This window comes from Cherax quadricarinatus, chromosome 88 (assembly GCF_038502225.1).
Source record: "Cherax quadricarinatus isolate ZL_2023a chromosome 88, ASM3850222v1, whole genome shotgun sequence".
Lineage (NCBI taxonomy): Eukaryota > Metazoa > Arthropoda > Malacostraca > Decapoda > Parastacidae > Cherax > Cherax quadricarinatus.
The window spans coordinates 14,136,687-14,161,197 of record NC_091379.1 but is presented as its reverse complement, the minus strand read 5'-3'; the positions used below and the strand labels follow the sequence as shown (position 1 = coordinate 14,161,197).

At 40.2% G+C, this 24,511-nt stretch overlaps 1 protein-coding gene and 1 long non-coding RNA gene across 4 annotated transcripts in view; one reads left to right on the top strand and one right to left on the bottom strand.

The window, feature by feature from the left end:
• The first annotated feature begins 863 nt into the window (after positions 1-863).
• On the top strand, positions 864-1,085 carry LOC138855298 (uncharacterized). The gene is made up of 2 exons (XR_011394516.1): positions 864-1,006; positions 1,037-1,085. It is a non-coding gene; the product is annotated as an uncharacterized lncRNA (long non-coding RNA).
• The window catches only part of LOC138851066 (uncharacterized), a 101,119-nt gene continuing 77,608 nt past the window's right edge, over positions 1,001-24,511 (bottom strand). For 2 of the 3 annotated variants that reach the window (XM_070103992.1, XM_070103994.1), the window contains 3 exons: positions 2,458-3,414; positions 1,201-2,358; positions 1,001-1,137 (listed from right to left, as the gene is read on the bottom strand). In XM_070103992.1, the coding sequence (XP_069960093.1) occupies positions 3,372-3,414 (43 nt within the window). In that variant the 3' untranslated portion in view covers positions 1,001-1,137; positions 1,201-2,358; positions 2,458-3,371. Of the gene's footprint in view, positions 1,138-1,200; positions 3,415-24,511 lie in introns of all 3 variants that reach the window. The other variant, XM_070103993.1, reaches the window with a different exon arrangement.

Genomic DNA, 24,511 nt, shown 5'->3' with positions numbered 1-24,511 from the left:
AACCACGTAAGTTCTATACCCTGGCAGGAATAATGGTCTTAAGAACCACGTAAGTTCTATACCCTGGCAGGAATAATGGTCTTAAGAACCACGTAAGTTCTATACCCTGGCAGGAATAATGGTCTTAAGAACAACGTAAGTTCTATACCCTGGCAGGAATAATGGTCTTAAGAACAACGTAAGTTCTATACCCTGTCAGGAATAATGGTCTTAAGAACCACGTAAGTTCTATACCCTGGCAGGAATAATGGTCTTAAGAACCACATAAGTTCTATACCCTGGCAGGAATAATGGTCTTAAGAACAACGTAAGTTTTATACCCTGGCAGGAATAATGGTCTTAAGAACCACGTAAGTTCTATACCCTGGCAGGAATAATGGTCTTAAGAACAACGTAAGTTCTATACCCTGGCAGGAATAATGGTCTTAAGAACCACGTAAGTTCTATACCCTGGCAGGAATAATGGTCTTAAGAACCACGTAAGTTCTTTACCCTGGCAGGAATAATGGTCTTAAGAACAACGTAAGTTCTATACCCTGGCAGGAATAATGGTCTTAAGAACCACGTAAGTTCTATACCTGGCAGGAATAATGGTCTTAAGAACCACGTAAGTTCTATACCTGGCAGGAATAATGGTCTTAAGAACCACGTAAGTTCTATACCTGGCAGGAATAATGGTCTTAAGAACAACGTAAGTTCTATACCCTGGCAGGAATAATGGTCTTAAGAACAACGTAAGTTCTATACCCTGGCAGGAATAATGGTCTTAAGAACAACGTAAGTTCTATACCCTGGCAGGAATAATGGTCTTAAGAACCACGTAAGTTCCCTCCTCTTGTAATAACTTGCTCATTTTTTCCCCTATAATCTACCTTGTTCATAATTACTATCGTATTTGATTTGTCTGTTTCGTAAAGTGAAGTAGATATAGGTGAAGTAGATATAGGTGAAGTAGATATAGGTGAAGTAGATATAGGTGAAGTAGATATAGGTGAAGTAGATATAGGTGAAGTAGATATAGGTGAAGTAGATATAGATATACTTAATTCATGGTATAACCTATTAAATCTTTAAAGACAATTGGTCTGAGGTCTGAGGTGTGAGCGAAGCTCAGACCTCAGACCTCAGACCTCAGACCTCAGATCTCAGATCTCAGACCTCAGATCTCAGATCTCAGACCTCAGACCTCAGATCTCAGACCTCAGACCTCAGACCTCAGACCTCATACCTCATACCTCAGACCTCAGATCTCAGACCTCAGACCTCAGACCTCAGACCTCAGACCTCAGACCTCAGATCTCAGACCTCAGACCTCAGACCTCAGACCTCAGACCTCAGATCTCAGACCTCAGACCTCAGACCTCAGACCTCAGACCTCAGATCTCAGACCTCAGACCTCAGACCTCATACCTCAGACCTCAGATCTCAGACCTCAGACCTCAGACCTCAGACCTCCGACCTCAGACCTCAGACCTCAGACCTCAGATCTCAGATCTCAGACCTTAGACCTTAGACCTTAGACCTCAGACCTTAGACCTCAGACCTCAGATCTCAGACCTCAGACCTCACACCTCAGACTTTAGACCTCAGACCTCAGACCTTAGACCTCAGACCTCAGACCTCAGACCTCAGACCTCAGATCTCAGATCTCAGACCTTAGACCTTAGACCTTAGACCTCAGACCTTAGACCTCAGACCTCAGATCTCAGACCTCAGACCTTAGACCTTAGACTTCAGACCTCAGACCTTAGACCTTAGACCTCAGACCTTAGACCTCAGACCTCAGATCTCAGACCTCACACCTCACACCTCAGACTTTAGACCTCAGACCTCACACCTCAGACTTTAGACCTCAGACCTTAGACCTTAGACCTCAGACCTTAGACCTCAGACCTCAGACCTTAGACCTCCTCAAACATTTGTTAAGTTATACCATAAATTAAGTAAATATCCTGGACTTCACCTCACGAAAGAGACAAAACAAATGTGATAGTAATTATGAACCAGATAGATAATAGTGGAAAATGCCTAATGAGGTAATAATATTACAACCATTTTGACTTTCCATTGTGTCTCATAACTCATCTCAGTTCTATATTTTCTTATTGTGCGATGTGAATAATTCTATTATTATCTTGAATAAGTTGATTCACTAAGAACCAAACAATACGTGACAACACATCTAGAACCTGTAATGTTAGCAACGCATTCTTATAACCTAGAACCATACAATAATGGTAACGCATTCTTATAACCTAGAACCATACAATAATGGTAACACATTCTTATAACCTAGAACCATACAATAATGGTAACATGTGACCTGGAACCATACAATAATGGTAACATTCTTATAACCTATAACCATACAATAATGGCAACACATTCTTATAACCTAGAACCATACAATAATGGTAACATGTGACCTGGAACCATACAATAATGGTAACATGTGACCTGGAACCTTTTAATATTGGTAACACATCTTCATGACCAGAACCATACAGTGCAACATATGTTAATGACCTAGAACCACACAATACATGGCAATACATCGACATCGGCCATACTACGTTGAATACACTGTTTCTCGTACGATCAACAAAGTTAAGCAACGATCGGTTTGGCTAATACTTGGATGGGTGACCTAGGAATGCCAAATATTCTTGGCATTCATTTGGAGGCCTGGTCTAGAACCGGGAAGCGGGGTCGTTGACCCCCGAAACATCCTGCAGGTAGGTAGACATCCCTCACAATTATTAATCATGTATAGTAATGGAGGTGTTGTGGTTCATTAGAGTAAGTAAATCTTACTAAAGATTTACTTACAGTAATGTTCTAGGTATCTAGAAAAGCCATTTTGCCTTGATCATCATACTCTTCAGTCCCGCTGTTAAAGCTTATCTTAAGTGACACTAACACACATTCAGCATTATCTTGTTCACTATCAGTTTACTGAGTTCTGCTAAATTAAAAGAGTTGATGAGGCTTCCTGATCTCGACAAGTTTTCCAAGCTTCATAATCTTGCCAAGTTATCAAGGTATTTTGGTCTCGGCCAGTTATCCAGGTATTCTAGTCTCGGCAAGTTATGCAGGTTTCCTGGTCTCGGCAAGCTATGCAGGTTTCCTGGTCTCGGCAAGCTATGCAGGTTTCCCGGTCTCTGCAAGTTATGTAGGTTTTCTGGCCTCCAACAATTATCAGGGAATTCTGGTCTTGGTAAATATTCAAGGCTTCCTGGTCTCTGTAAGTATTCCAGACTCCCTGATCTCCGCGAGGTTTTCAATCTTCCTGTTCTCTGAATATTTCCCAGGCTTGTTGATTTATACAAGTTCTCTAGTCATCCTGGTCTCGGCATGTTATCTAGGCTTTGCTAGTCAAATAGAGGTTTTGTTAGTGCAGTTGACACGTCAAATCTGAAAAATAAAAGTCTTATTAATTATAGAGATGAGACCAACGCTAGCAATTAAGTTACATTTTCACGAATGTGTTGATTCACTCGCTTCTTGAGACAGTCTATGCAGATTTAAAGCCAAGATTGAGTTGCATGAAAAAAATAACAAAGATATGATTGGTACCTACGTGCAGGGTAAAGATAGTAGTTACTTTCTGCAACATATGTAAAGTAACTACGTGCCATTTGCCAGAGAAAATAGAAAAAAATTGTCTCTCTTCTACACAGAAAATATAGTAGCTACCTGTCTTCTACACGGTAAATATTCAGTTCAAGTTTATTCTCTATAAGGGTTACAACGTGGGGTTTACAGGTTTTGGGTATTGTGTTGTTTACATGTTATAAAATACTAATTACAGAGGGGGCCACTAGGACACCTAGCATGGCTAGGCATTTCGGGCAGACTTAGATTAATTCTTAACATTAAATCCTTACAGATTATGGTATTAAGGCTAAGTGACTACATCATAATTTGTGAGTTTAGCAATGTGAATGCTTTTGTTTTGGCACAATACAAAGTGTCTATATTGGAGTATCATATGCAAACTTATGACTAGTTAGGATTTATTATTTTAAGATTAAGATTAGTATTTCTGGGTTTATAGTCAGTGGGTGAGTGAGTGTAATTGTGAACCACCAGGTGGTTATCATGTAGTTAGTTGTCGGGGTGGATCAGGGAGATAAGATGTTTTCTAACTATAGTTTTGAAAGTGATGAATGTGTCTGCAGTTCTAGAGTTTTCAGGTAGGGTGTTCCAGATTTTAGGTCCTTTGAAATACATTGAATTTTTGTAAAGGTTTAGTCGAACACGGGGAATGTCATAGAGATGTTTCTGTCTGGTGTTATGCCTGTGGATCCTGTCATAACTATCAAGAAAGCATTTTAGGTCAAGGTTAATATTGGGATTTAAGGTCCTGTAGATATAGATTGCACAGTAGTAAGTGTGGATGTTCTGAACAGGGAGTAAGTTTAAATCTGTGAAGAGTGGGGGGTGTTGCCAGGGATGGGATTTAGTGATTATTCTTACTGCGGCTTTTTGTTGGGTTATTATTGGCTTTAGGTGTGTTGCTACAGTTGAACCCCAAGCACAGATAGCATAGGTGAGGTATGGATATATAAGTGAATGGTATAGTGTGAGAAGTGCAGTTTGTGGCACGTAGTATCATATCATGGAGAGGATCCCCACTGTTTTGGATACTTTTTTTGTTATGTGTTGGATATGGGTGTTGAAATTTAGGTTGTTGCCGAGGTATAGGCCAAGGAATTTGCCCTCATTATGTCTGGCAATTAGAGTGTTGTCGATCTTAATGTTAAGTGGTGCAACACCTGCTCTGCTACCAAACTTTATATAGTAGGTTTTGCCAGTGTTAAGTGTAAGTTTATTGGCTGTCATCCAAGTCGATATTTTGAGCAGCTCCTCGTTAACAATGGTGTTGAGGGTGGCAAGATTAGGGTGGGAGATGACATAAGTAGTGTCATCAGCAAAGAGAATGGGTTTCAGGTGTTGGGATATGTTTCGAAGATAATTGATGTAAATGAGGATGAGCAGGGGTCCAAGGACACTTCCCTGCGGAACTCCAGTATCAAGTGGCCGTATTGATGAGGCTGTGTCTTTAATGGTGACATACTGATACCTATTAGAAAGGTAGGATTTAAAATATGCAAGCGCGTGGCCTCTTATACCATAGTGGTCAAGTTTGTGGATTAGGATGCCGTGGCCTACTGTGTTAAAACGCTTTTCTTAGGTCAATAAAAATTCCTAGCGGATATTCCCTATTTTCCAATGCTGTGTAAAGCAGGTATAGCATTTTTATAATTGCATCATTAGTGCTTTTATTTTTCCTGAATCCAAACTGGCAGGGGTTGAGTATGTTTTGTGACGTTATAAATGAATATAGTCTCCTGTGCACGAGTTTCTCGAAGATTTTGGATAGCAATGGTAAGTTTGATATTGGCCAATAGTTGTTTACGCCTGTAGGGTCACCACCTTTATGTATTGGTGTAACCCTTGCTGTCTTGAGTAGTGTCGGGAAAGTGCTAGTTTCTAGTGACTTGCTAAAAAGTAATGTAATAGCATGCGAAAGGACATGGGCCGCTCGCTTGTACAATAATGGTTGGACGTGAGACAGATTCCCCGAGTTATTTTTAAGTGACTTTATGATCGCAGTGACTTCCGTGGGCTCAGTTGGTACAAGATAAAAGGAATTTGGGAAATTCCCATCTAGGTAGTCCCTGGCACGGGCATTGGTACATGGGATTTTACTGGCTAGCTTAGATCCTATGTTTGAGAAGAAGTCGTTTATCTTGTTAGCTGTATCAGTGAGATGCAGTTGTGTTTCATGAGGTTTAGTTAGAACAATATTCTTGTTTTTTTTTCAGTTTGTGGGTCCCCAGAATGTGGGAAAGTGTTTTCCAGGTTTTTTTATATCTCCTCTTGTGTCAGTGAATCTGCTGGAGTGGTGCAGTTGTTTGGCTTTCTTTATTACTTTGGTGAGAACTGATGAATAGTGTTCAAGAATATCTTTGTGTATTTAGCCATGTTTATATTGCTTTTCATATTGGTGTTTCTTATCAATGGATTTCAGAATGCTGCTGGTTAGCCATGGGCAACCAAGCCGTTTATTCGTGATCTGTTTCGTTTTTATAGGACAAGGTTTGTTGTATAGTCTAAGTATTTTGTTAAGAAAAATGTCTGTCCAATCGTCAATACCATTGGCATTGGAGAATTCTGTAGGCCAGTCAACAGTCTCTAGGTCTGCTATGAAATTCCTTATTGAGGCCTCGTCATGGAGTCTAAATGAAACTTTGTTGTATTCGAGTGGTGGCTTACTAATGTTTGTTATGAGGAAGGTTGGGTAGTGGTCAGTAGTATCTACTTGTCTTCTACACTGTAAATATAGTAACTACCTGTCTTCTACACGGTAAGTATAGTATAATAATGAATAAGAGAAAATTTTAGAAAGGACTTAATTTTAAATAAGTTCTTGCTAATTGACCAATTTTACATATTCAGCATGACATACATATATATATATATATATATATATATATATATATATATATATATATATATATATATATATATATATATATATATATATATATATATATATATATATATATATATATATATATATATATATATATATATATATATATATATATATATATATATATATATATATATATATATATATATATACATATATATATATATATACATATATATATATATATATATATATATATATATATATATATATATATATATATATATATATATATATATATATATATATATATATATATATATATATATATATATATATATATATATATATATATATATATATATAGGCAGAACTTGCCATCTTGGCTTAAATAGCAACGTTCATCTTGCCATATAGGACAAGTGAAAATTTGTGTATGCAATAATTTATCATTCTGAACCTAACGAAAAAAATATATCACTGTGTTTGTTAAGTATTAAATATAAACAAATCTAAAATATATTTATATATAAATATATAGGTTAGGTATATTCTTTTGGTCCAAAATTATATATAATGAAAAAAATATATATATAAAAGAAAATTTTTTTTTAAAACACACTGGCCGATTCCCACCAAGGCAGGGTGGCCCGAAAGAGAAAAACTTTCACCATCATTCACTTCATCACTGACTTTCCAGAGGGGTGCTTTACACTACAGTTATAAAACTGCAACATTAACACCCCTCCTTCAGAGTGCAGGCACTGTACTTCCAATCTCCAGGACTCAAGTCCGGCCTGCCAGTTTCCCTGAATCCCTTCATAAATGTTACTTTGTTCACACTCCAACAGCACGTCAAGTATTAAAAACCATTTGTCTCCATTCACTCCTATCAATCATGCTCACGCATGTTTGCTGGAAGTCCAAGCCCCTTGCACACAAAACCTTCTTTACCACCTCCCTCCAACCTTTCCTAGGCCGATCCCTACCCCGCCTTCCCTCCACTACAGATTGATACACTCTTGAAGTAGTTCTGTTTCTCTCCATTCTCTCTACATGTCCAAACCACGTCAACAACCCTTCCTCAGCCCTGTGGACAACAGTTTTGGCAATCCCGCACCTCCTCCTAACTTCCAAACTACGAATTCTCTGCATTATATTCACACCACACATTGCCCTCAGACATGACTTCTCCACTGCCTCCAGCCTTCTCCTCGCTGCAACATTCATCGCCCATGCTTCACACCCATATAAGAGCGTTGGTAAAACTATACTCTCATACATTCCCCTCTTTGCTTCCAAGGACAAAGTTCTTTGTCTCCATAGACTCCTAAGTGCACCGCTCACCCTTTTCCCCTCATAAATTCTATGATTCACCTCATCTTTCATAGACCCATCCGCTGACACATCCACTGCCAAATATCTGAATACATTCACCTCCTCCATACTCTCTCCCTCAAATTTGATATCCAGTCTTTCATCACCTAATCTTTTTATCCTCATAACCTTGCTCTTTCCTGTATTCACTTTTAATTTTTTTCTTTTACATACCCTACCAAATTCATCCACCAACTTCTGCAACCTCTCTTCAGAATCACCCAAGAGCACACACACACACACACACACACACACACACACACACACACACACACACACACACACACACACACACACACACACACACACATATATATATATATATATATATATATATATATATATATATATATATATATATATATATATATATATATATAAGTAGTACTGGAGGCGGCTCGGCGGTCTCTCAAGGGATGCCGCCTATTCACACACAGGTGTTACTTCCGGTCTAGGGTTTCTTCTGAGCGCTGTAACAAAGGATGCCGCGTTTTCACACCTATGTGCTAATGACCTTTTTCACACCTATGTGCTAATGACCTTGACCTCGCCCCAGCGCCCCCCCGCACCCCCCTCGCCCCCCGCGCCCCCCCGCGCCCCCCCCACGCCCCCCCGCGCCCCCGCCCCCCTCGCGCCCCCCACCCACGACCCCCACCTGCGCCCCCGCGCCCCTCGCGCCCCCCCCCGCCCGTCGCGCCCTCGCACTCACACCGCGCCACTCGCGCCCCTCGCTCCCCGCCCCGCACCTTCTGCTGCGCCTTCTGCAGCGTCGTCCGGATTGCCCCCGCGCCCCGAATTTTTTTCCGATTTTTTTCAATTTTTTTTTGAATTTCATTTTCTTATGATCTCCATCTCCTCGGATCAAATTTTTGAGTTTCCCCCTCCCACTTTCACCCCCACCCCAAATTTTTCCGAATTTTTTTTTTCTCGATAATACCAAGACTCCATCTCCTCGGATCAAGATTTTCTCGAAAATACAAAGACTCCAATTCCTCGGATCAAGGGTTTCTCGATAATACAAAGTCTCCATCTCCATGGATCAAGGCTTTCTCGATAATACAAAGACTCCATCTCCTCGGATCAAGTTTTTTGGATTCCCCCCTCTGGGTATAAGCATTCAAAATGGACTCCCACTTTCATCAAGTCTCGATAGTACCAAGACTCCATCTCCTTGGATCGAGTTTTTGGATTCCCCCCTCTCAGGGTAAGCATTCAAATGAACTCCTCCTATGGGACATGGTACTTTCTCTTACTACAGGTCTAAACAAGTGTGACGTCAGTATTCCTCTCATGTTAAATGAACTAAAAAGGGTGTTTACTCGGCGGTCAGTGACGTCACGTGATGACCTCACACATACAAGCTGAATCTTCTCGACTTCCCCCTATGTCAGTGACGTCACGTGATGACCGCACACACAGGCTGAATCTTGTCGACTTCCCCATCTCAGTATTACACATTTCATATACAACATAGGGAAAACATTTTCACTCTTAACCCAGGATAACCCAAATAATTTCACATTTTTTTTCGTTATTACCCACAACAATCCACAATTTCTTTACAACACAAGTCTAGACATTTTTTCTAGTTTTAACTATTTCATCTCAGGTCACTCCCCACGATGTAACCTTCTCTCTCTCCTTCTCCCCACCCTCCCAAACCCTCACACTCCCACCAACACCTCACAATTTTCTCTCATAACCCCCAATTTTTCTCGTTTTAACTATTTCATCAGAAAAGTCACCACAACACTTATAACCACTTTTCGATAAATTCACTAGTCACAATTTTACATATTACAAAGTTAATACGCACACACACCTCACTTTACTTTGAACACCTTCAAAACACTCTCATAAATCATTTGAATACTCACAAAAATACCTTTGAACATTTCCAAACATCACTGAAACACTTCCAAAATATCATTTTGAATACTCCCAAATAAGATTTAACAGCTCTAATTTATCTGCACTTACACATTTCATTAAATTACAACACATCCCCCCAAACTCCTCCCTCAGTCTCCAGACTTCACAACATTATCACAAAAACTAACTCAAACACTTTACTTTGAACATCACCAAAAAACACCATCAATTACCTTTAAATACTCCAAAAACATCATTCGAACACCCCCAAATCACCTCTGAATACTCCCAGAACACCTTCATAAGTACTCTTGCACATCATTTGAACACCTTCAAAAACACCTTTGAACATTTTCCAAAACAACACTGAAACACTTCCAAAACACCATTTGAGTACTCCCAAATACACCACTGAATACTACTAAAACACCACTGAATACACTCAAAACACCACCAAAATCACCCACAACCCACATCACCCATATCCCACAATTTTTTTCTCGTTTTATCTAATTCCATCAGAAAGTCACAACAACCCACAACTTATAACCACTTTTCAGCATCTCTAGTTCGACAACAACAACACCCACAACCCACATCACCCACACCCCACAATTTTTTCTCGTTTTAACTAATTTCGTCAGAAAGTCACAACAACAACCCATTTATAACATCTTTTTCGGTATCTCTAGTTCGACAACAACACCCACACCCCACAACACACACAACCCACGTCACCCCCCCCGCAATTTTTTTCTCGTTTTCAACTAATTTCAGCAGAAAGTCACAACAACAACAACAACCCACAACTTATAATCACACATTTTTGAATAACCTCAAAACACCATCGAGTACTTCCAAATACACCACTGAATACTACTAAAACACCACTGAATACACTCAAAACACCACCAAAATCACCATAAACTAAGATCAACACCCACACCCCACAACACCCACATCCCACATAACCCACAACCCACATCACCAACAACCCACAATTTTTTCTCGTTTTAACTAATTTCATCACAAAGTAACAACAACAACAACCCACAACTTATAATCACTTTTCAACAACTCTAGTTCGACAACAACACCCACATCCCACAACACCCACACCCCACAATTTTTTTTCTCGTTTTAACTAATTTCATCAGAAAAAGTCACAACAACAACCCACTTATAACATCTTTTTCGGTATCTCTAGTTCGACAACAACAACACCCACAACACCCACATCCCACATCACCCACAACCCACATCACACACACCCCACAACACCCACAACCCACAATTTTTTCTCGTTTTAACTAATTTCATCAGAAAAAGTCACAAAAACAACCCACTTATATCATCATTTTTTTTGGTATCTCTAGTTCGACTACATTACCCACAACCCTCATCAATTACCAATTTATTCACATTTTTTCCCCTTCTTTTTACTGAATCTTAATTTAATACACATTCCTCTTTACATTACTAAAATTCTCATAAAATCCTCTCCATACCCATATCCTTGTATCCACATATATTGATATTATACTCGCATCAACTAATCTCACTACCCAACTATTGCGACATGTTTCAACACCCTCCATTCTTTTCCAATTTATCATAACTTTTCAATTCTATAATTTCTTTTTAAAATAGTCACACATTACCTTTTATTTTCAGTAAAATCTCCCCATATTTCATTAAATTTCTAATACAACCCTCCCCATACCCCTCTCCATCTCACCCGCATTTCTTCACATCCACTCACCCATCTTCCATCACACCTCTTCTGAACACACACAAAAATCACATTTCACATCCACAAATGCATCTCATCACCCATCTCAAATCCACTAAAAATCACTGTAACCAAGATATTCACAAAACTCTATGACCACCTAACACACACACACACACACACACACACACAAACACACACACACACACACCTAACCTAACCTAACCTAACCTAACCTAACCTAACCTAACCTATCCTAACCTAACCTAACCTAACCAAACCTAACCGAACCTAACCGAACCTAACCGAACCTAACCGAACCTAACCTAACCTAACCGAACCTAACCTAGCCTAACCGAACCTAACCTAACCTAACTTAACCTAACCTAACCTATCTTAACCTAACCTAACCTAAGTGAACCGAACCGAACCTAAGCTAACCTAACCTAACCTAACCTAACCTAACCTAACCTAACCTATCCTAACTTAGCTTAGCCTAACCTAACCTAACCTAACCTAACCTAACCGAACCTATCCTAACCTAACCGAACCTAACCTAACCTAACCTAACCGAACCTATCCTAACCCAACCTAACCTAACCTAACAGAACCTAACAGAACCTAACCTAACCTAACCTAACCTAACCTAACCTAACTTATCCTAACCTAACCTAACCTAACCTAACTTATCCTAACCTAACTTAACCTAACTTAACCTAACCTAACCTAACCTAACCTTACCTAACCTAACCTATCTTATCCTAACCTAACCTAACCTAATCTAACCTAACCTAACCTAACCTAACCTAACTCAAATACACTAAAATCACTGTAACCATGATGTTCACACAAACTCTATGATCACCTAACACACACACACACACACACACACACACACACCCGCGACATTCCCAACGCAACTGAGCAACCTATACTCCAACCCACTCACTGTTCCCTCTGCCACCAACCCCCATATCACAAACCTCACCCCAACAGCTGTCCCTTATGGGCATTCTGACCCCACCCCCATCAACACATACCCCACCTACACCACAGCCCCATATAGGCCCCCACCAAGGCTCTCCCTCCCCCAACCCCAATATACTTGCATGACCACAATGATAGAAAAGAAACTAAAGGTTTGGTACACAAATGCGGATGGAATAATGAATAAACATGAGGAGTGGAATGAAAGAATCAGTGAAAAATCCCCAGACATCATAGCAGTCACAGAAACAAAACTCGTTGAGATAATAACAGACACAATCTTCCCAACAGGATATCAGATCCTGAGGAAAGATAGAAGGAGTAGAGGGGGAGGAGGGGTTGCACTGCTCATAAAACACCAATGGGGATTTGAGGAAATGGAAGGCATGGACATGATTGGAGAAAGAGACTACATTGTAGGTACAATTCAGTCCGGAGAACATAAAGTAGTCATCGGAGTGATGTATAACCCACCACAGAACTGCAGGAGGCCAAGAGAGGAGTACGAAGAAAACAACAGGGTGATGGTGGACACACTGGCTGAGGTGGCAAGAAGAGCTCACTCGAGCAGAGCAAAGTTACTGGTAATGGGCGATTTCAACCACAGGGAGATCGACTGGGAAAACCTGGAGCCACATGGGGGTCCCGAAACATGGAGAGCAAAGATGATGGATGTGGTACTTGAAAACCTCATGCATCAACATGTCAGGGACACAACCAGAGAGAGAGGGGAGGATGAGCCAGCAAGACTGGATCTTGTGTTCACCCTGAGCAGTTCAGACATCGAGGACATCACTTACGAGAGGCCCCTTGGAGCTAGCGATCATGTGGTTCTGAGTTTTGACTATATAGTAGAGTTACAAGTGGAGAAGGTAACAGGAACTGAAGGGGACAGGCCAAACTATAAAAGGGGGGACTACACAGGTATGAGAAACTTCCTGCAGGAGGTTCAGTGGGACAGAGAAATGGTAGGAAAATCAGTAAACGAGATGATGGAATATGTGGCAACAAAGTGCAAGGAGGCAGAGGAAAGTTTTGTTCCCAAGGGAAACAGAAATAATAGGAAGACCAAGACGAGTCCTTGGTTTACCCGAAGGTGTAGGGAGGCAAAAGCTAAGTGCAACAGAGAATGGAAAAGGTACAGGAGGCATAGGACCCAGGAAAACAAGGAGATTAGTAGAAGAGCCAGAAACGAGTATGCGCAGATAAGGAGGGAGGCCCAGAGACAGTATGAAAACGACATAGCATCGAAAGTCAAATCTGACCCGAAACTGCTGTATAGCCACATTAGGAAGAAGACAACAGTCAAGGACCAGGTGATAAGGCTGAGGAAAGAAGGTGGGGAACTCACAAGAAACGATCAAGAGGTATGTGAGGAGCTCAACACGAGATTTAAGGAAGTATTTACAGTAGAGACAGGAAGGACTCTGGGGGGACAGACCAGATGGGGACACCAACAAGGAATACACCAACAAGTGTTGGACGACATACATACAGATGAGGAGGAGGTGAAGAAACTGCTAAGGGACATCGATACCTCAAAGGCAATGGGACCGGACAACATCTCTCCATGGGTCCTTAGAGAGGGAGCAGATATGTTGTGCGTACCACTTACCACAATCTTCAACACATCCCTGGAAACTGGGCAACTACCTGAGGTATGGAAGACAGCAAATGTAGTTCCCATTTTCAAAAAAGGAGACAGAAAAGAGGCACTAAACTATAGACCTGTGTCATTGACGTGTATAGTATGCAAAATTATGGAGAAGATTATCAGGAGGAGAGTGGTGGAGCACCTGGAACGGAACAGGAGTATAAATGCCAACCAGCACGGATTCACGGAAGGCAAATCCTGTGTCACAAACCTTCTGGAGTTTTATGATAAAATAACAGAAGTAAGACAAGAGAGAGAGGGGTGGGTTGATTGCATCTTCTTGGACTGCAAGAAGGCCTTTGACACAGTTCCTCACAAGAGATTAGTGCAGAAGCTAGAGCATCAGGCGCATATAACAGGAAGGGCACTGCAATGGATCAGAGAATACCTGACAGGGAGGCAACAACGAGTCATGGTACGTAATGATGTATCACAGTGGGCACCTGTGACGAGCGGGGTCCCACAGGGGTCGGTCCTAGGACCAGTGCTATTTTTGGTATATGTGAACGACATGACGGAAGGGTTAGACTCAGAAGTGTCCCTGTTTGCAGATGATGTGAAGTTAATGAGGAGAATTAAATCTGATGAGGACCAGGCAGGACTTCAAAGAGACCTGGACAGACTGGACACCTGGTCCAGCAAATGGCTTCTCGAATTTAATCCTGCCAAATGCAAAGTCATGAAGATAGGGGAAGGGCACAGGAGACCACAGACAGAGTATAGGCTAGGTGGCCAAAGACTGCAAACCTCACTCAAGGAGAAAGATCTTGGGGTGAGTATAACACCGAGCATGTCTCCGGAAGCACACATCAATCAGATAACTGCTGCAGCATATGGGCGCCTGGCAAACCTGAGAACAGCATTCCGACACCTTAGTAAGGAATCATTCAAGACACTGTACACCGTGTATGTCAGGCCCATACTGGAGTATGCAGCACCTGTTTGGAACCCGCACTTGATAAAGCACGTCAAGAAACTAGAGAAAGTACTAAGGTTTGCAACAAGGTTAGTTCCAGAGCTAAGGGGAATGTCCTATGAAGAAAGATTAAGGGAAATCGGCCTGACGACACTGGAGGACAGGAGGGTCAGGGGAGACATGATAACGACATATAAAATACTGCGTGGAATAGACAAGGTGGACAAGGACAGGATGTTCCAGGGAGGGGACACAGAAACAAGAGGCCACAATTGGAAGTTGAAGACACAAATGAGTCAGAGAGATAGTAGGAAGTATTTCTTCAGTCATAGAGTTGTAAGGCAGTGGAATAGCCTAGAAAATGACGTAGTGGAGGCAGGAACCATACACAGTTTTAAGACGAGGTTTGATAAAGCTCATGGAGCGGGGAGAGAGAGGGTCTAGTAGCAACCGGTGAAGAGGCGGGGCCAGGAGCTAGGACTCGACCCCTGCAACCACAAATAGGTGAGTACAAATAGGTGAGTACACACACACACACACACACACACACACACACACACACACACACACACACACACACACACATACACACACACACACCTCACTTTACTTTGAACACCTTCAAAACACTCTCATACATCATTTGAGACCACCTTTTCTCAATATCTCTCATCCACAACCTTCATCATCTCACTACAGAACAACCCCAAGATTACTTCGAACACTCTCATAAATCATTTGAATACTCACATAAACACCTTTGAACATTTCCAAACAACACTGAAGCACTTCCAAAATATCATTTTGATTACTCCCAAATAAGATTTATCATCTCTAATTTATCTACACTTACACATTTCATTAACTGAAATTACAACACATCCACCATACTACTCCCTCAGTCTCCAGACTTTACAACATTATCACAAAAACTAACTCAGACACTTATGACATGATACATTACCATATCTAACACACTGACTAACTTTGAACCAACTCTGAACACAACTGATCTTCTTCAAAAAATACATCATTTGAACACCTTCAAAAAACACCATCAAACACCTCTGAATACTCCCAAAACACTACTGATTACTACCAAATCACCACTGAATTCTACCAAATCACCGTCAAAGTCACCAAAAACTAAGTTTAACATCACCTTCCAACATCCTTTTCATAGAAATCCCCTCAAATCACTATAACCAAGAACTCCCTCCCCATTTGGCGCATAAAAAAAAAGCATGAACACAAACCTAATACGCAAACACTTAGTACATGATCACCATCAACTGAAAACATATCTTGTACACACACATAATCTAAGACAACCACCAACTACAATCACCCATGTTCACTTACCTCAAAAATCACTAATATCACAGAAAACACTCATTTTTATAAACATTTCACACAAAAAAATCATATTTGACATTATCTAAGCGCACTCACCTCACTACCACCAACACACGATGTCACACCTCACAGGACCGACTAGCTCACCTCCAGTGACGTCACACTCCCATTGTGTTACTTGGTGGTTGGTAACATCACACCCAACCCACCTTGTTTCAACCTGTTGTACCCTACATTATCTAAGAACACTATATCCAAGACGATTACCAGATTTTATGACCCCACCACCAAGATCACAGAAAACACACATTTTTTATAATTATTCACACAAAAATCACGATCACCAATTCTATATCATGTTTACCGTCATCTATCAACACTCATCACCAAGATCACCAAAAATCTAAGATCATGCATCTCAAAACTACTATGATCACTGAAAACACTTATTTTTTAAACATTCGCACAAAAATAAGACATACACAAAAATACCACAACACTTCCACCAACATCTATAACATAACATGAGCACTATAACATATCACTATAACAAAAAAAAATAATACACAGACACCCACATCTTATACATTTCAATCACAAATTTAAGACATGAGACATACACACCAAATCTAAGACATTCACCTCCAACTAAGACATACACATCTAAACTAAGACATACACAAAAGCCTATACTTGACATATTGCGGTATGTATATTCATACCGCATTTTATGTTGCATATCACATTTCCTCATCCACATCATCCCTAAAACAACCTTCCATATTCATTCCGTATATCTCCTAGAGTTGTTTTAACCCCCAACGGCCCCATCACGACGTAGGAGCCAGAGCAACCATCACCACTCCAACACCACCTACTACACTCTGGCTCCTAATGTCATGATGGGCCGTCGGGGTTAAAACAACTCTAGGAGATATACGGAATGAATAAGGAAGGATGTTTTAGGGATGATGTGGATGAGGAAATGTGATATGCAACATAAAATGCGGTATGAATATACATATCGCAATATGTCAAGTATAGGCTTTTGTGTATGTCTTAGTTTAGATGTGTATGTCTTAGTTGGAGGTGAATGTCTTAGATTTGGTGTGTATGTCTCATGTCTTAAATTTGTGATTGAAATGTATAAGATGTGGGTGTCTGTGTATTATTTTTTTTTTTGTTATAGTGATATGTTATAGTGCTCATGTTATGTTATAGATGTTGGTGGGAGTGTTGTGGTATTTTTGTGTATGTCTTATTTTTGTGCGAATGTTTAAAAAATAAGTGTTTTCAGTGATCATAGTAGTTTTGAGATGCATGATCTTAGATTTTTGGTGATCTTGGTGATGAGTGTTGATAGATGACGGTAAACATGATATAGAATTGGTGATCGTGATTTTTGTGTGAATAATTATAAAAAATGTGTGTTTTCTGTGATCTTGGTGGTGGGGTCATAAAATCTGGTAATCGTCTTGGATATAGTGTTCTTAGATAATGTAGGGTACAACAGGTTGAAACAAGGTGGGTTGGGTGTGATGTTACCAACCACCAAGTAACACAATGGGAGTGTGACGTCACTGGAGGTGAGCTCGTCGGTCCTGTGAGGTGTGACATCGTGTGTTGGTGGTAGTGAGGTGAGTGCGCTTAGATAATGTCAAATATGATTTTTTTGTGTGAAATGTTTATAAAAATGAGTGTTTTCTGTGATATTAGTGATTTTTGAGGTAAGTGAACATGGGTGATTGTAGTTGGTGGTTGTCTTAGATTATGTGTGTGTACAAGATATGTTTTCAGTTGATGGTGATCATGTACTAAGTGTTTGCGTATTAGGTTTGTGTTCATGCTTTTTTTTTATGCGCCAAATGGGGAGGGAGTTCTTGGTTATAGTGATTTGAGGGGATTTCTATAAAAAGGATGTTGGATGGTGATGTTAAACTTAGTTTCTGGTGATTTTGACGGTGATTTGGTAGAATTCAGTGGTGATTTGGTAGTAATCAGTAGTGTTTTGGGAGTATTCGGAGGTGTTTGATGGTGTTTTTTGAAGGTGTTCAAATGATGTGCAGAGTATTTTTTGAAGAAGATCAGTGGTGTTCAGAGTTGGTTCAAAGTTAGTCAGTGTGTTAGATATGGTAATGTCTCATGTCATAAGTGTCTGAGTTAGTTTTTGTGATAATGTTGTAAAGTCTGGAGACTGAGGGAGTAGTATGGTGGATGTGTTGTAATTTCAGTTAATGAAATGTGTAAGTGTAGATAAATTAGAGATGATAAATCTTATTTGGGAGTAATCAAAATGATATTTTGGAAGTGCTTCAGTGTTGTTTGGAAATGTTCAAAGGTGTTTATGTGAGTATTCAAATGATTTATGAGAGTGTTCGAAGTAATCTTGGGGTTGTTCTGTAGTGAGATGATGAAGGTTGTGGATGAGAGATATTGAGAAAAGGTGGTCTCAAATGATGTATGAGAGTGTTTTGAAGGTGTTCAAAGTAAAGTGAGGTGTACTCACCTAGTTGTACTCACCTAGTTGAGGTTGCGGGGGTCGAGTCCGAGCTCCTGGCCCCGCCTCTTCACTGATCGCTACTAGGTCACTCTCCCTGAGCCGTGAGCTTTATCATACCTCTGCTTAAAGCTATGTACGGATCCTGCCTCCACTACATCGCTTCCCAAACTATTCCACTTACTGACTACTCTGTGGCTGAAGAAATACTTCCTAACATCCCTGTGATTCATCTGTGTCTTCATCTTCCAACTGTGTCCCCTTGTTGCTGTGTCCAATCTCTGGAACATCCTGTCTTTGTCCACCTTGTCAATTCCTCTCAGTATTTTGTATGTCGTTATTGTGTCCCCCCTATCTCTCCTGTCCTCCAGTGTCGTCAGGTTGATTTCCCTTAACCTCTCCTCGTAGGACATACCTCTTAGCTCTGGGACTAGTCTTGTTGCAAACCTTTGCACTTTCTCTAGTTTCTTCACGTGCTTGGCTAGGTGTGTGTGTGTGTGTGTGTATGTGTGTGTGTGTGTGTGTGTGTTAGGTGATCATAGAGTTTGTGTGAATATCATGGTTACAGTGATTTTAGTGTATTTGAGTTAGGTTAGGTTAGGTTAGGTTAGGTTAGGTTAGGTTAGGTTAGGATAAGATAGGTTAGGTTAGGTAAGGTTAGGTTAGGTTAGGTTAGGTTAGGTTAAGTTAGGTTAAGTTAGGTTAGGATAAGTTAGGTTAGGTTAGGTTAGGTTAGGTTAGGATAAGTTAGATTAGGTTAGGTTAGGTTAGGTTAGGTTAGGTTCTGTTAGGTTAGGTTAGGTTAGGTTGGGTTAGGATAGGTTCAGTTAGGTTAGGTTAGGTTAGGTTCGGTTAGGTTAGGATAGGTTCGTTTAGGTTAGGTTAGGTTAGGTTAGGTTAGGCTAAGTTAGGTTAGGTTACGTTAGGTTAGGTTAGGTTAGCTTAGGTTCGGTTCGGTTCGGTTAGGTTAGGTTAGGTTAGGTTAAGATAGGTTAGGTTAGGTTAAGTTAGATTAGGTTAGGTTCGGTTAGGCTAGGTTAGGTTCGGTTAGGTTAGGTTCGGTTAGGTTCGGTTAGGTTCGGTTAGGTTCGGTTAGGTTAGGTTAGGTTAGGTTAGGTTAGGTTAGGATAGTTTAGGTTAGGGTAGGTTAGGTTAGGTTAGGTTAGGTTAGGTTAGGTTAGGTTAGGTTAGGGTAGGTTAGGTTAGGATAGGTTAGGTAAGGTTAGGTTAGGTTAGGTTAGGTGTGTGTGTGTGTGTGTGTGTGTGTGTGTGTGTGTGTGTGTGTGTGTGTGTGTGTTAGGTGGTCATAGAGTTTTGTGAATATCTTGGTTACAGTGATTTTTAGTGGATTTGAGATGGGTGATGAGATGCATTTGTGGATGTGAAATGTGATTTTTGTGTGTGTTCAGAAGAGGTGTGTTGGAAGATGGGTGAGTGGATGTGAAGAAATGCGGGTGAGATGGAGAGGGGTATGGGGAGGGTTGTATTAGAAATTTAATGAAATATGGGGAGATTTTACTGAAAATGAAAGGTAATGTGTGACTATTTTAAAAAGAAATTATAGAATTGAAAAGTTATGATAAATTGGAAAAGAATGGAGGGTGTTGAAACATGTCGCAATAGTTGGGTAGTGAGATTAGTTGATGCGAGTATAATATCAATTTATGTGGATACAAGGATATGGGTATGGAGAGGATTTTATTAGAATTTTAGTAATGTAAAGAGGAATGTGTATTACATTAAGATTCAGTAAAAAGAAGGGGAAAAAATGTGAATAAATTGGTAATTGATGAGGGTTGTGGGTAATGTAGTCGAACTAGAGATACCAAAAAAAAGATGATATAAGTGGGTTGTTTTTGTGACTTTTTCTGATGAAATTAGTTAAAACGAGAAAAAATTGTGGGTTGTGGGTGTTGTGGGGTGTGGGTGATGTGGGTTGTGGGTGATGTGGGATGTGGGTGTTGTGGGTGTTGTTGTTGTCGAACTAGAGATACCGAAAAAGATGTTATAAGTGGGTTGTTGTTGTGACTTTTTCTGATGAAATTAGTTAAAACGAGAAAAAAAATTGTGGGGTGTGGGTGTTGTGGGATGTGGGTGTTGTTGTCGAACTAGAGTTGTTGAAAAGTGATTATAAGTTGTGGGTTGTTGTTGTTGTGACTTTGTGATGAAATTAGTTAAAACGAGAAAAAATTGTGGGTTGTTGGTGATGTGGGTTGTGGGTGATGTGGGATGTGGTTGTTGTGGGGTGTGGGTGTTGATCTTAGTTTATGGTGATTTTGGTGGTGTTTTGAGTGTATTCAGTGGTGCTTTAGTAGTAATCAGTGGTGTATTTGGAAGTACTCGATGGTGTTTTGAGGTTATTCAAAAATGTGTGATTATAAGTTGTGGGTTGTTGTTGTTGTTGTGACTTTCTGCTGAAATTAGTTAAAAACGAGAAAAAAATTGTGTGTGTGGGGGAGGGGGGTGATGTGGGTTGTGTGTGTTGTGGGGTGTGGGTGATGTGGGTTGTGGGTGTTGTGGGGTGTGGGTGTTGTGGGTGTTGTGGGTTGTGGGTGTTGTTGTCGAACTAGAGATACCGAAAAAGATGTTATAAGTGGGTTGTTGTTGTGACTTTCTGATGAAATTAGTTAAAACGAGAAAAAATTGTGGGGTGTGGGTGATGTGGGTTGTGGGTGTTGTTGTTGTCGAACTAGAGATGCTGAAAAGTGGTTATAAGTTGTGGGTTGTTGTGACTTTCTGATGAAATTAGATAAAACGAGAAAAAAATTGTGGGATATGGGTGATGTGGGTTGTGGGTGATTTTGGTGGTGTTTTGAGTGTATTCAGTGGTGTTTTAGTAGTATTCAGTGGTGTATTTGGGAGTACTCAAATGGTGTTTTGGAAGTGTTTCAGTGTTGTTTTGGAAAATGTTCAAAGGTGTTTTTGAAGGTGTTCAAATGATGTGCAAGAGTACTTATGAAGGTGTTCTGGGAGTATTCAGAGGTGATTTGGGGGTGTTCGAATGATGTTTTTGGAGTATTTAAAGGTAATTGATGGTGTTTTTTGGTGATGTTCAAAGTAAAGTGTTTGAGTTAGTTTTTGTGATAATGTTGTGAAGTCTGGAGACTGAGGGAGGAGTTTGGGGGGATGAGTTGTAATTTAATGAAATGTGTAAGTGCAGATAAATTAGAGCTGTTAAATCTTATTTGGAAGTATTCAAAATGATATTTTGGAAGTGTTTCAGTGTTGTTTGGAAATGTTCAAAGGTATTTTTGTGAGTATTCAAATGATTTATGAGAGTGTTTTGAAGGTGTTCAAAGTAAAGTGAGGTGTGTGTGCGTATTAACTTTGTAATATGTAAAATTGTGACTAGTGAATTTATCGAAAAGTGGTTATAAGTGTTGTGGTGACTTTTCTGATGAAATAGTTAAAACGAGAAAAATTGGGGATTATGAGAGAAAATTGTGAGGTGTTGGTGGGAGTGTGAGGGTTCTGGAGTGTGGGGAGAAGGAGAGAGAGAAGGTTACTTCGTGGGGAGTGACCTGAGATGAAATAGTTAAAACTAGAAAAAATGTCTAGACTTGTGTTGTAAAGAAATTGTTGATTGTTGTGGGTAATAACGAAAAAAAATGTGAAATTATTTGGGTTATCCTGGGTTACGAGTGAAAATGTTTTCCCTATGTTGTATATGAAATGTGTAATACTGAGATGGGGAAGTCGACAAGATTCATCATCGTGACGTCACTGACATAGGGGGAAGTCGACAAGATTGAGCCTGTATGTGTGAGGTCATCACGTGACGTCACTGACATAGGGGGAAGTCGAGAAGATTCAGCTTGTATGTGTGAGGTCATCACGTGACGTCACTGACCGCCGAGTAAACACCCTTTTTAGTTCATTTAACATGAGAGGAATACTGACGTCACACTTGTTTAGACCTGTAGTAAGAGAAAGTACCATGTCCCATAGGAGGAGTTCATTTGAATGCTTACCCTGAGAGGGGGGAATCCAAAAACTCGATCCGAGGAGATGGAGTCTTGGTATTATCGAGAAAACTTGATGCAAGTGGGAGTCCATTTTGAATGCTTATACCCAGAGGGGGGAATCCAAAAAACTTGATCCGAGGAGATGGAGTCTTTGTATTATCGAGAAAACCCGAGGAATTGGAGTCTTGATCCTTGATACGAGGAGATGGAGACTTGGTATTATCGAGAAAAATGCAAGTGGGAGTCCATTTTGAATACACCCGAGGGGGGAATTGGAGTCTTTGTATTTTCGAGAAAATCTTGATCCGAGGAGATGGAGTCTTGGTATTATCGAGAAAAAAAAATTGGGATGCAAGTGGGAGTCCATTTTGAATGCTTATACCCAGAGGGGGAATCCAAAAAAAACTCGATCCAAGGAGATGGCGGAGAAAAACTCGATCCAAGGAGATGGCGGAGAAAAACTTGATCCTTTGAGATGGAGACTTTGATTTCGAGAAAATTTGATCCGAGGAATTGGAGTCTTTGTATTATCGAGAAAATCTTGATCCGAGGAGATGGAGTCTTGGTATTATCGAGAAAAAAAAATTCGAAAAAATTTGGGGTGGGGGTGAAAGTGGGAGGGGGAAACTCAAAAATTTGATCCGAGGAGATGGAGATCATAAGAAAATGAAATTAAAAAAAAAATTGAAAAAAATCGGAAAAAAATTCGGGGCGCGGGGGCGATCCGGACGACGCTGCAGAAGGCGCAGCAGAAGGTGCGGGGCGGGGCGCGAGGGGCGCGAGTGGCGCGGTGCGAGTGCGAGGGCGCGGCGGGGCCGGTGGGTCGGCGCGACGGGCGGGGGAGTGCGCAGGGGCGCGGGTGGGGGTCGTGGGTGGGGGCGCGAGGGGGGCGGGGGCGCGGGGGGGGCGCGGGGGGGGGTGCGGGGGGGGGCGCGGGGGCGAGGTCAAGGTCATTAGCACATAGGTGTGAAAAGGCAGCATCCTTTGTTACAGCCCTCAGTAGAAACCCTAGACCGGAAGTAACACCTAGGTGTGAAAAGGCGGCATCCTTTGAGAGACCGCCGAGCCGCCTCCAGTACTACTTATATATATATATATATATATATATATATATATATATATATATATATATATATATATATATATATATATATATATATATATATATATATATATATATATATATATATATATATATATATATATATATATATATATATGTATATATATATATATATATATATATATATATATATATATATATATATATATATATATATATATATATATATATATATATATATATATATATATATATATATATATATATATATATATATATATATATATATATATATATATATATATACATGCATGTATAATATAGCCGGGATTGATGGAATATAGAAATGTTAAAAGCAGGTGGGGTTATAGTTTTGGAGTGGTTGGTGCAATTATTTAATAAATATATGGAAGAGGGTAAGGTACCTAGGGATTGGCAGAGAGCATGCATAGTTCCTTTGTATAAAGGCAAAGGGGATTAAAGAGAGTGCAAAAATTATAGGAGGATAAGTCTGTTAAGTATTCCTGGTAAAGTGTATGGTAGACTTATTATTGAAAGAATTAAGAGTAAGACGGAGAATAGGATAGCAGATGAACAAGGAGGCTTTAGGAAAGGTAGGGGGGGTGTGGACCAGGTGTTTACAGTGAAAC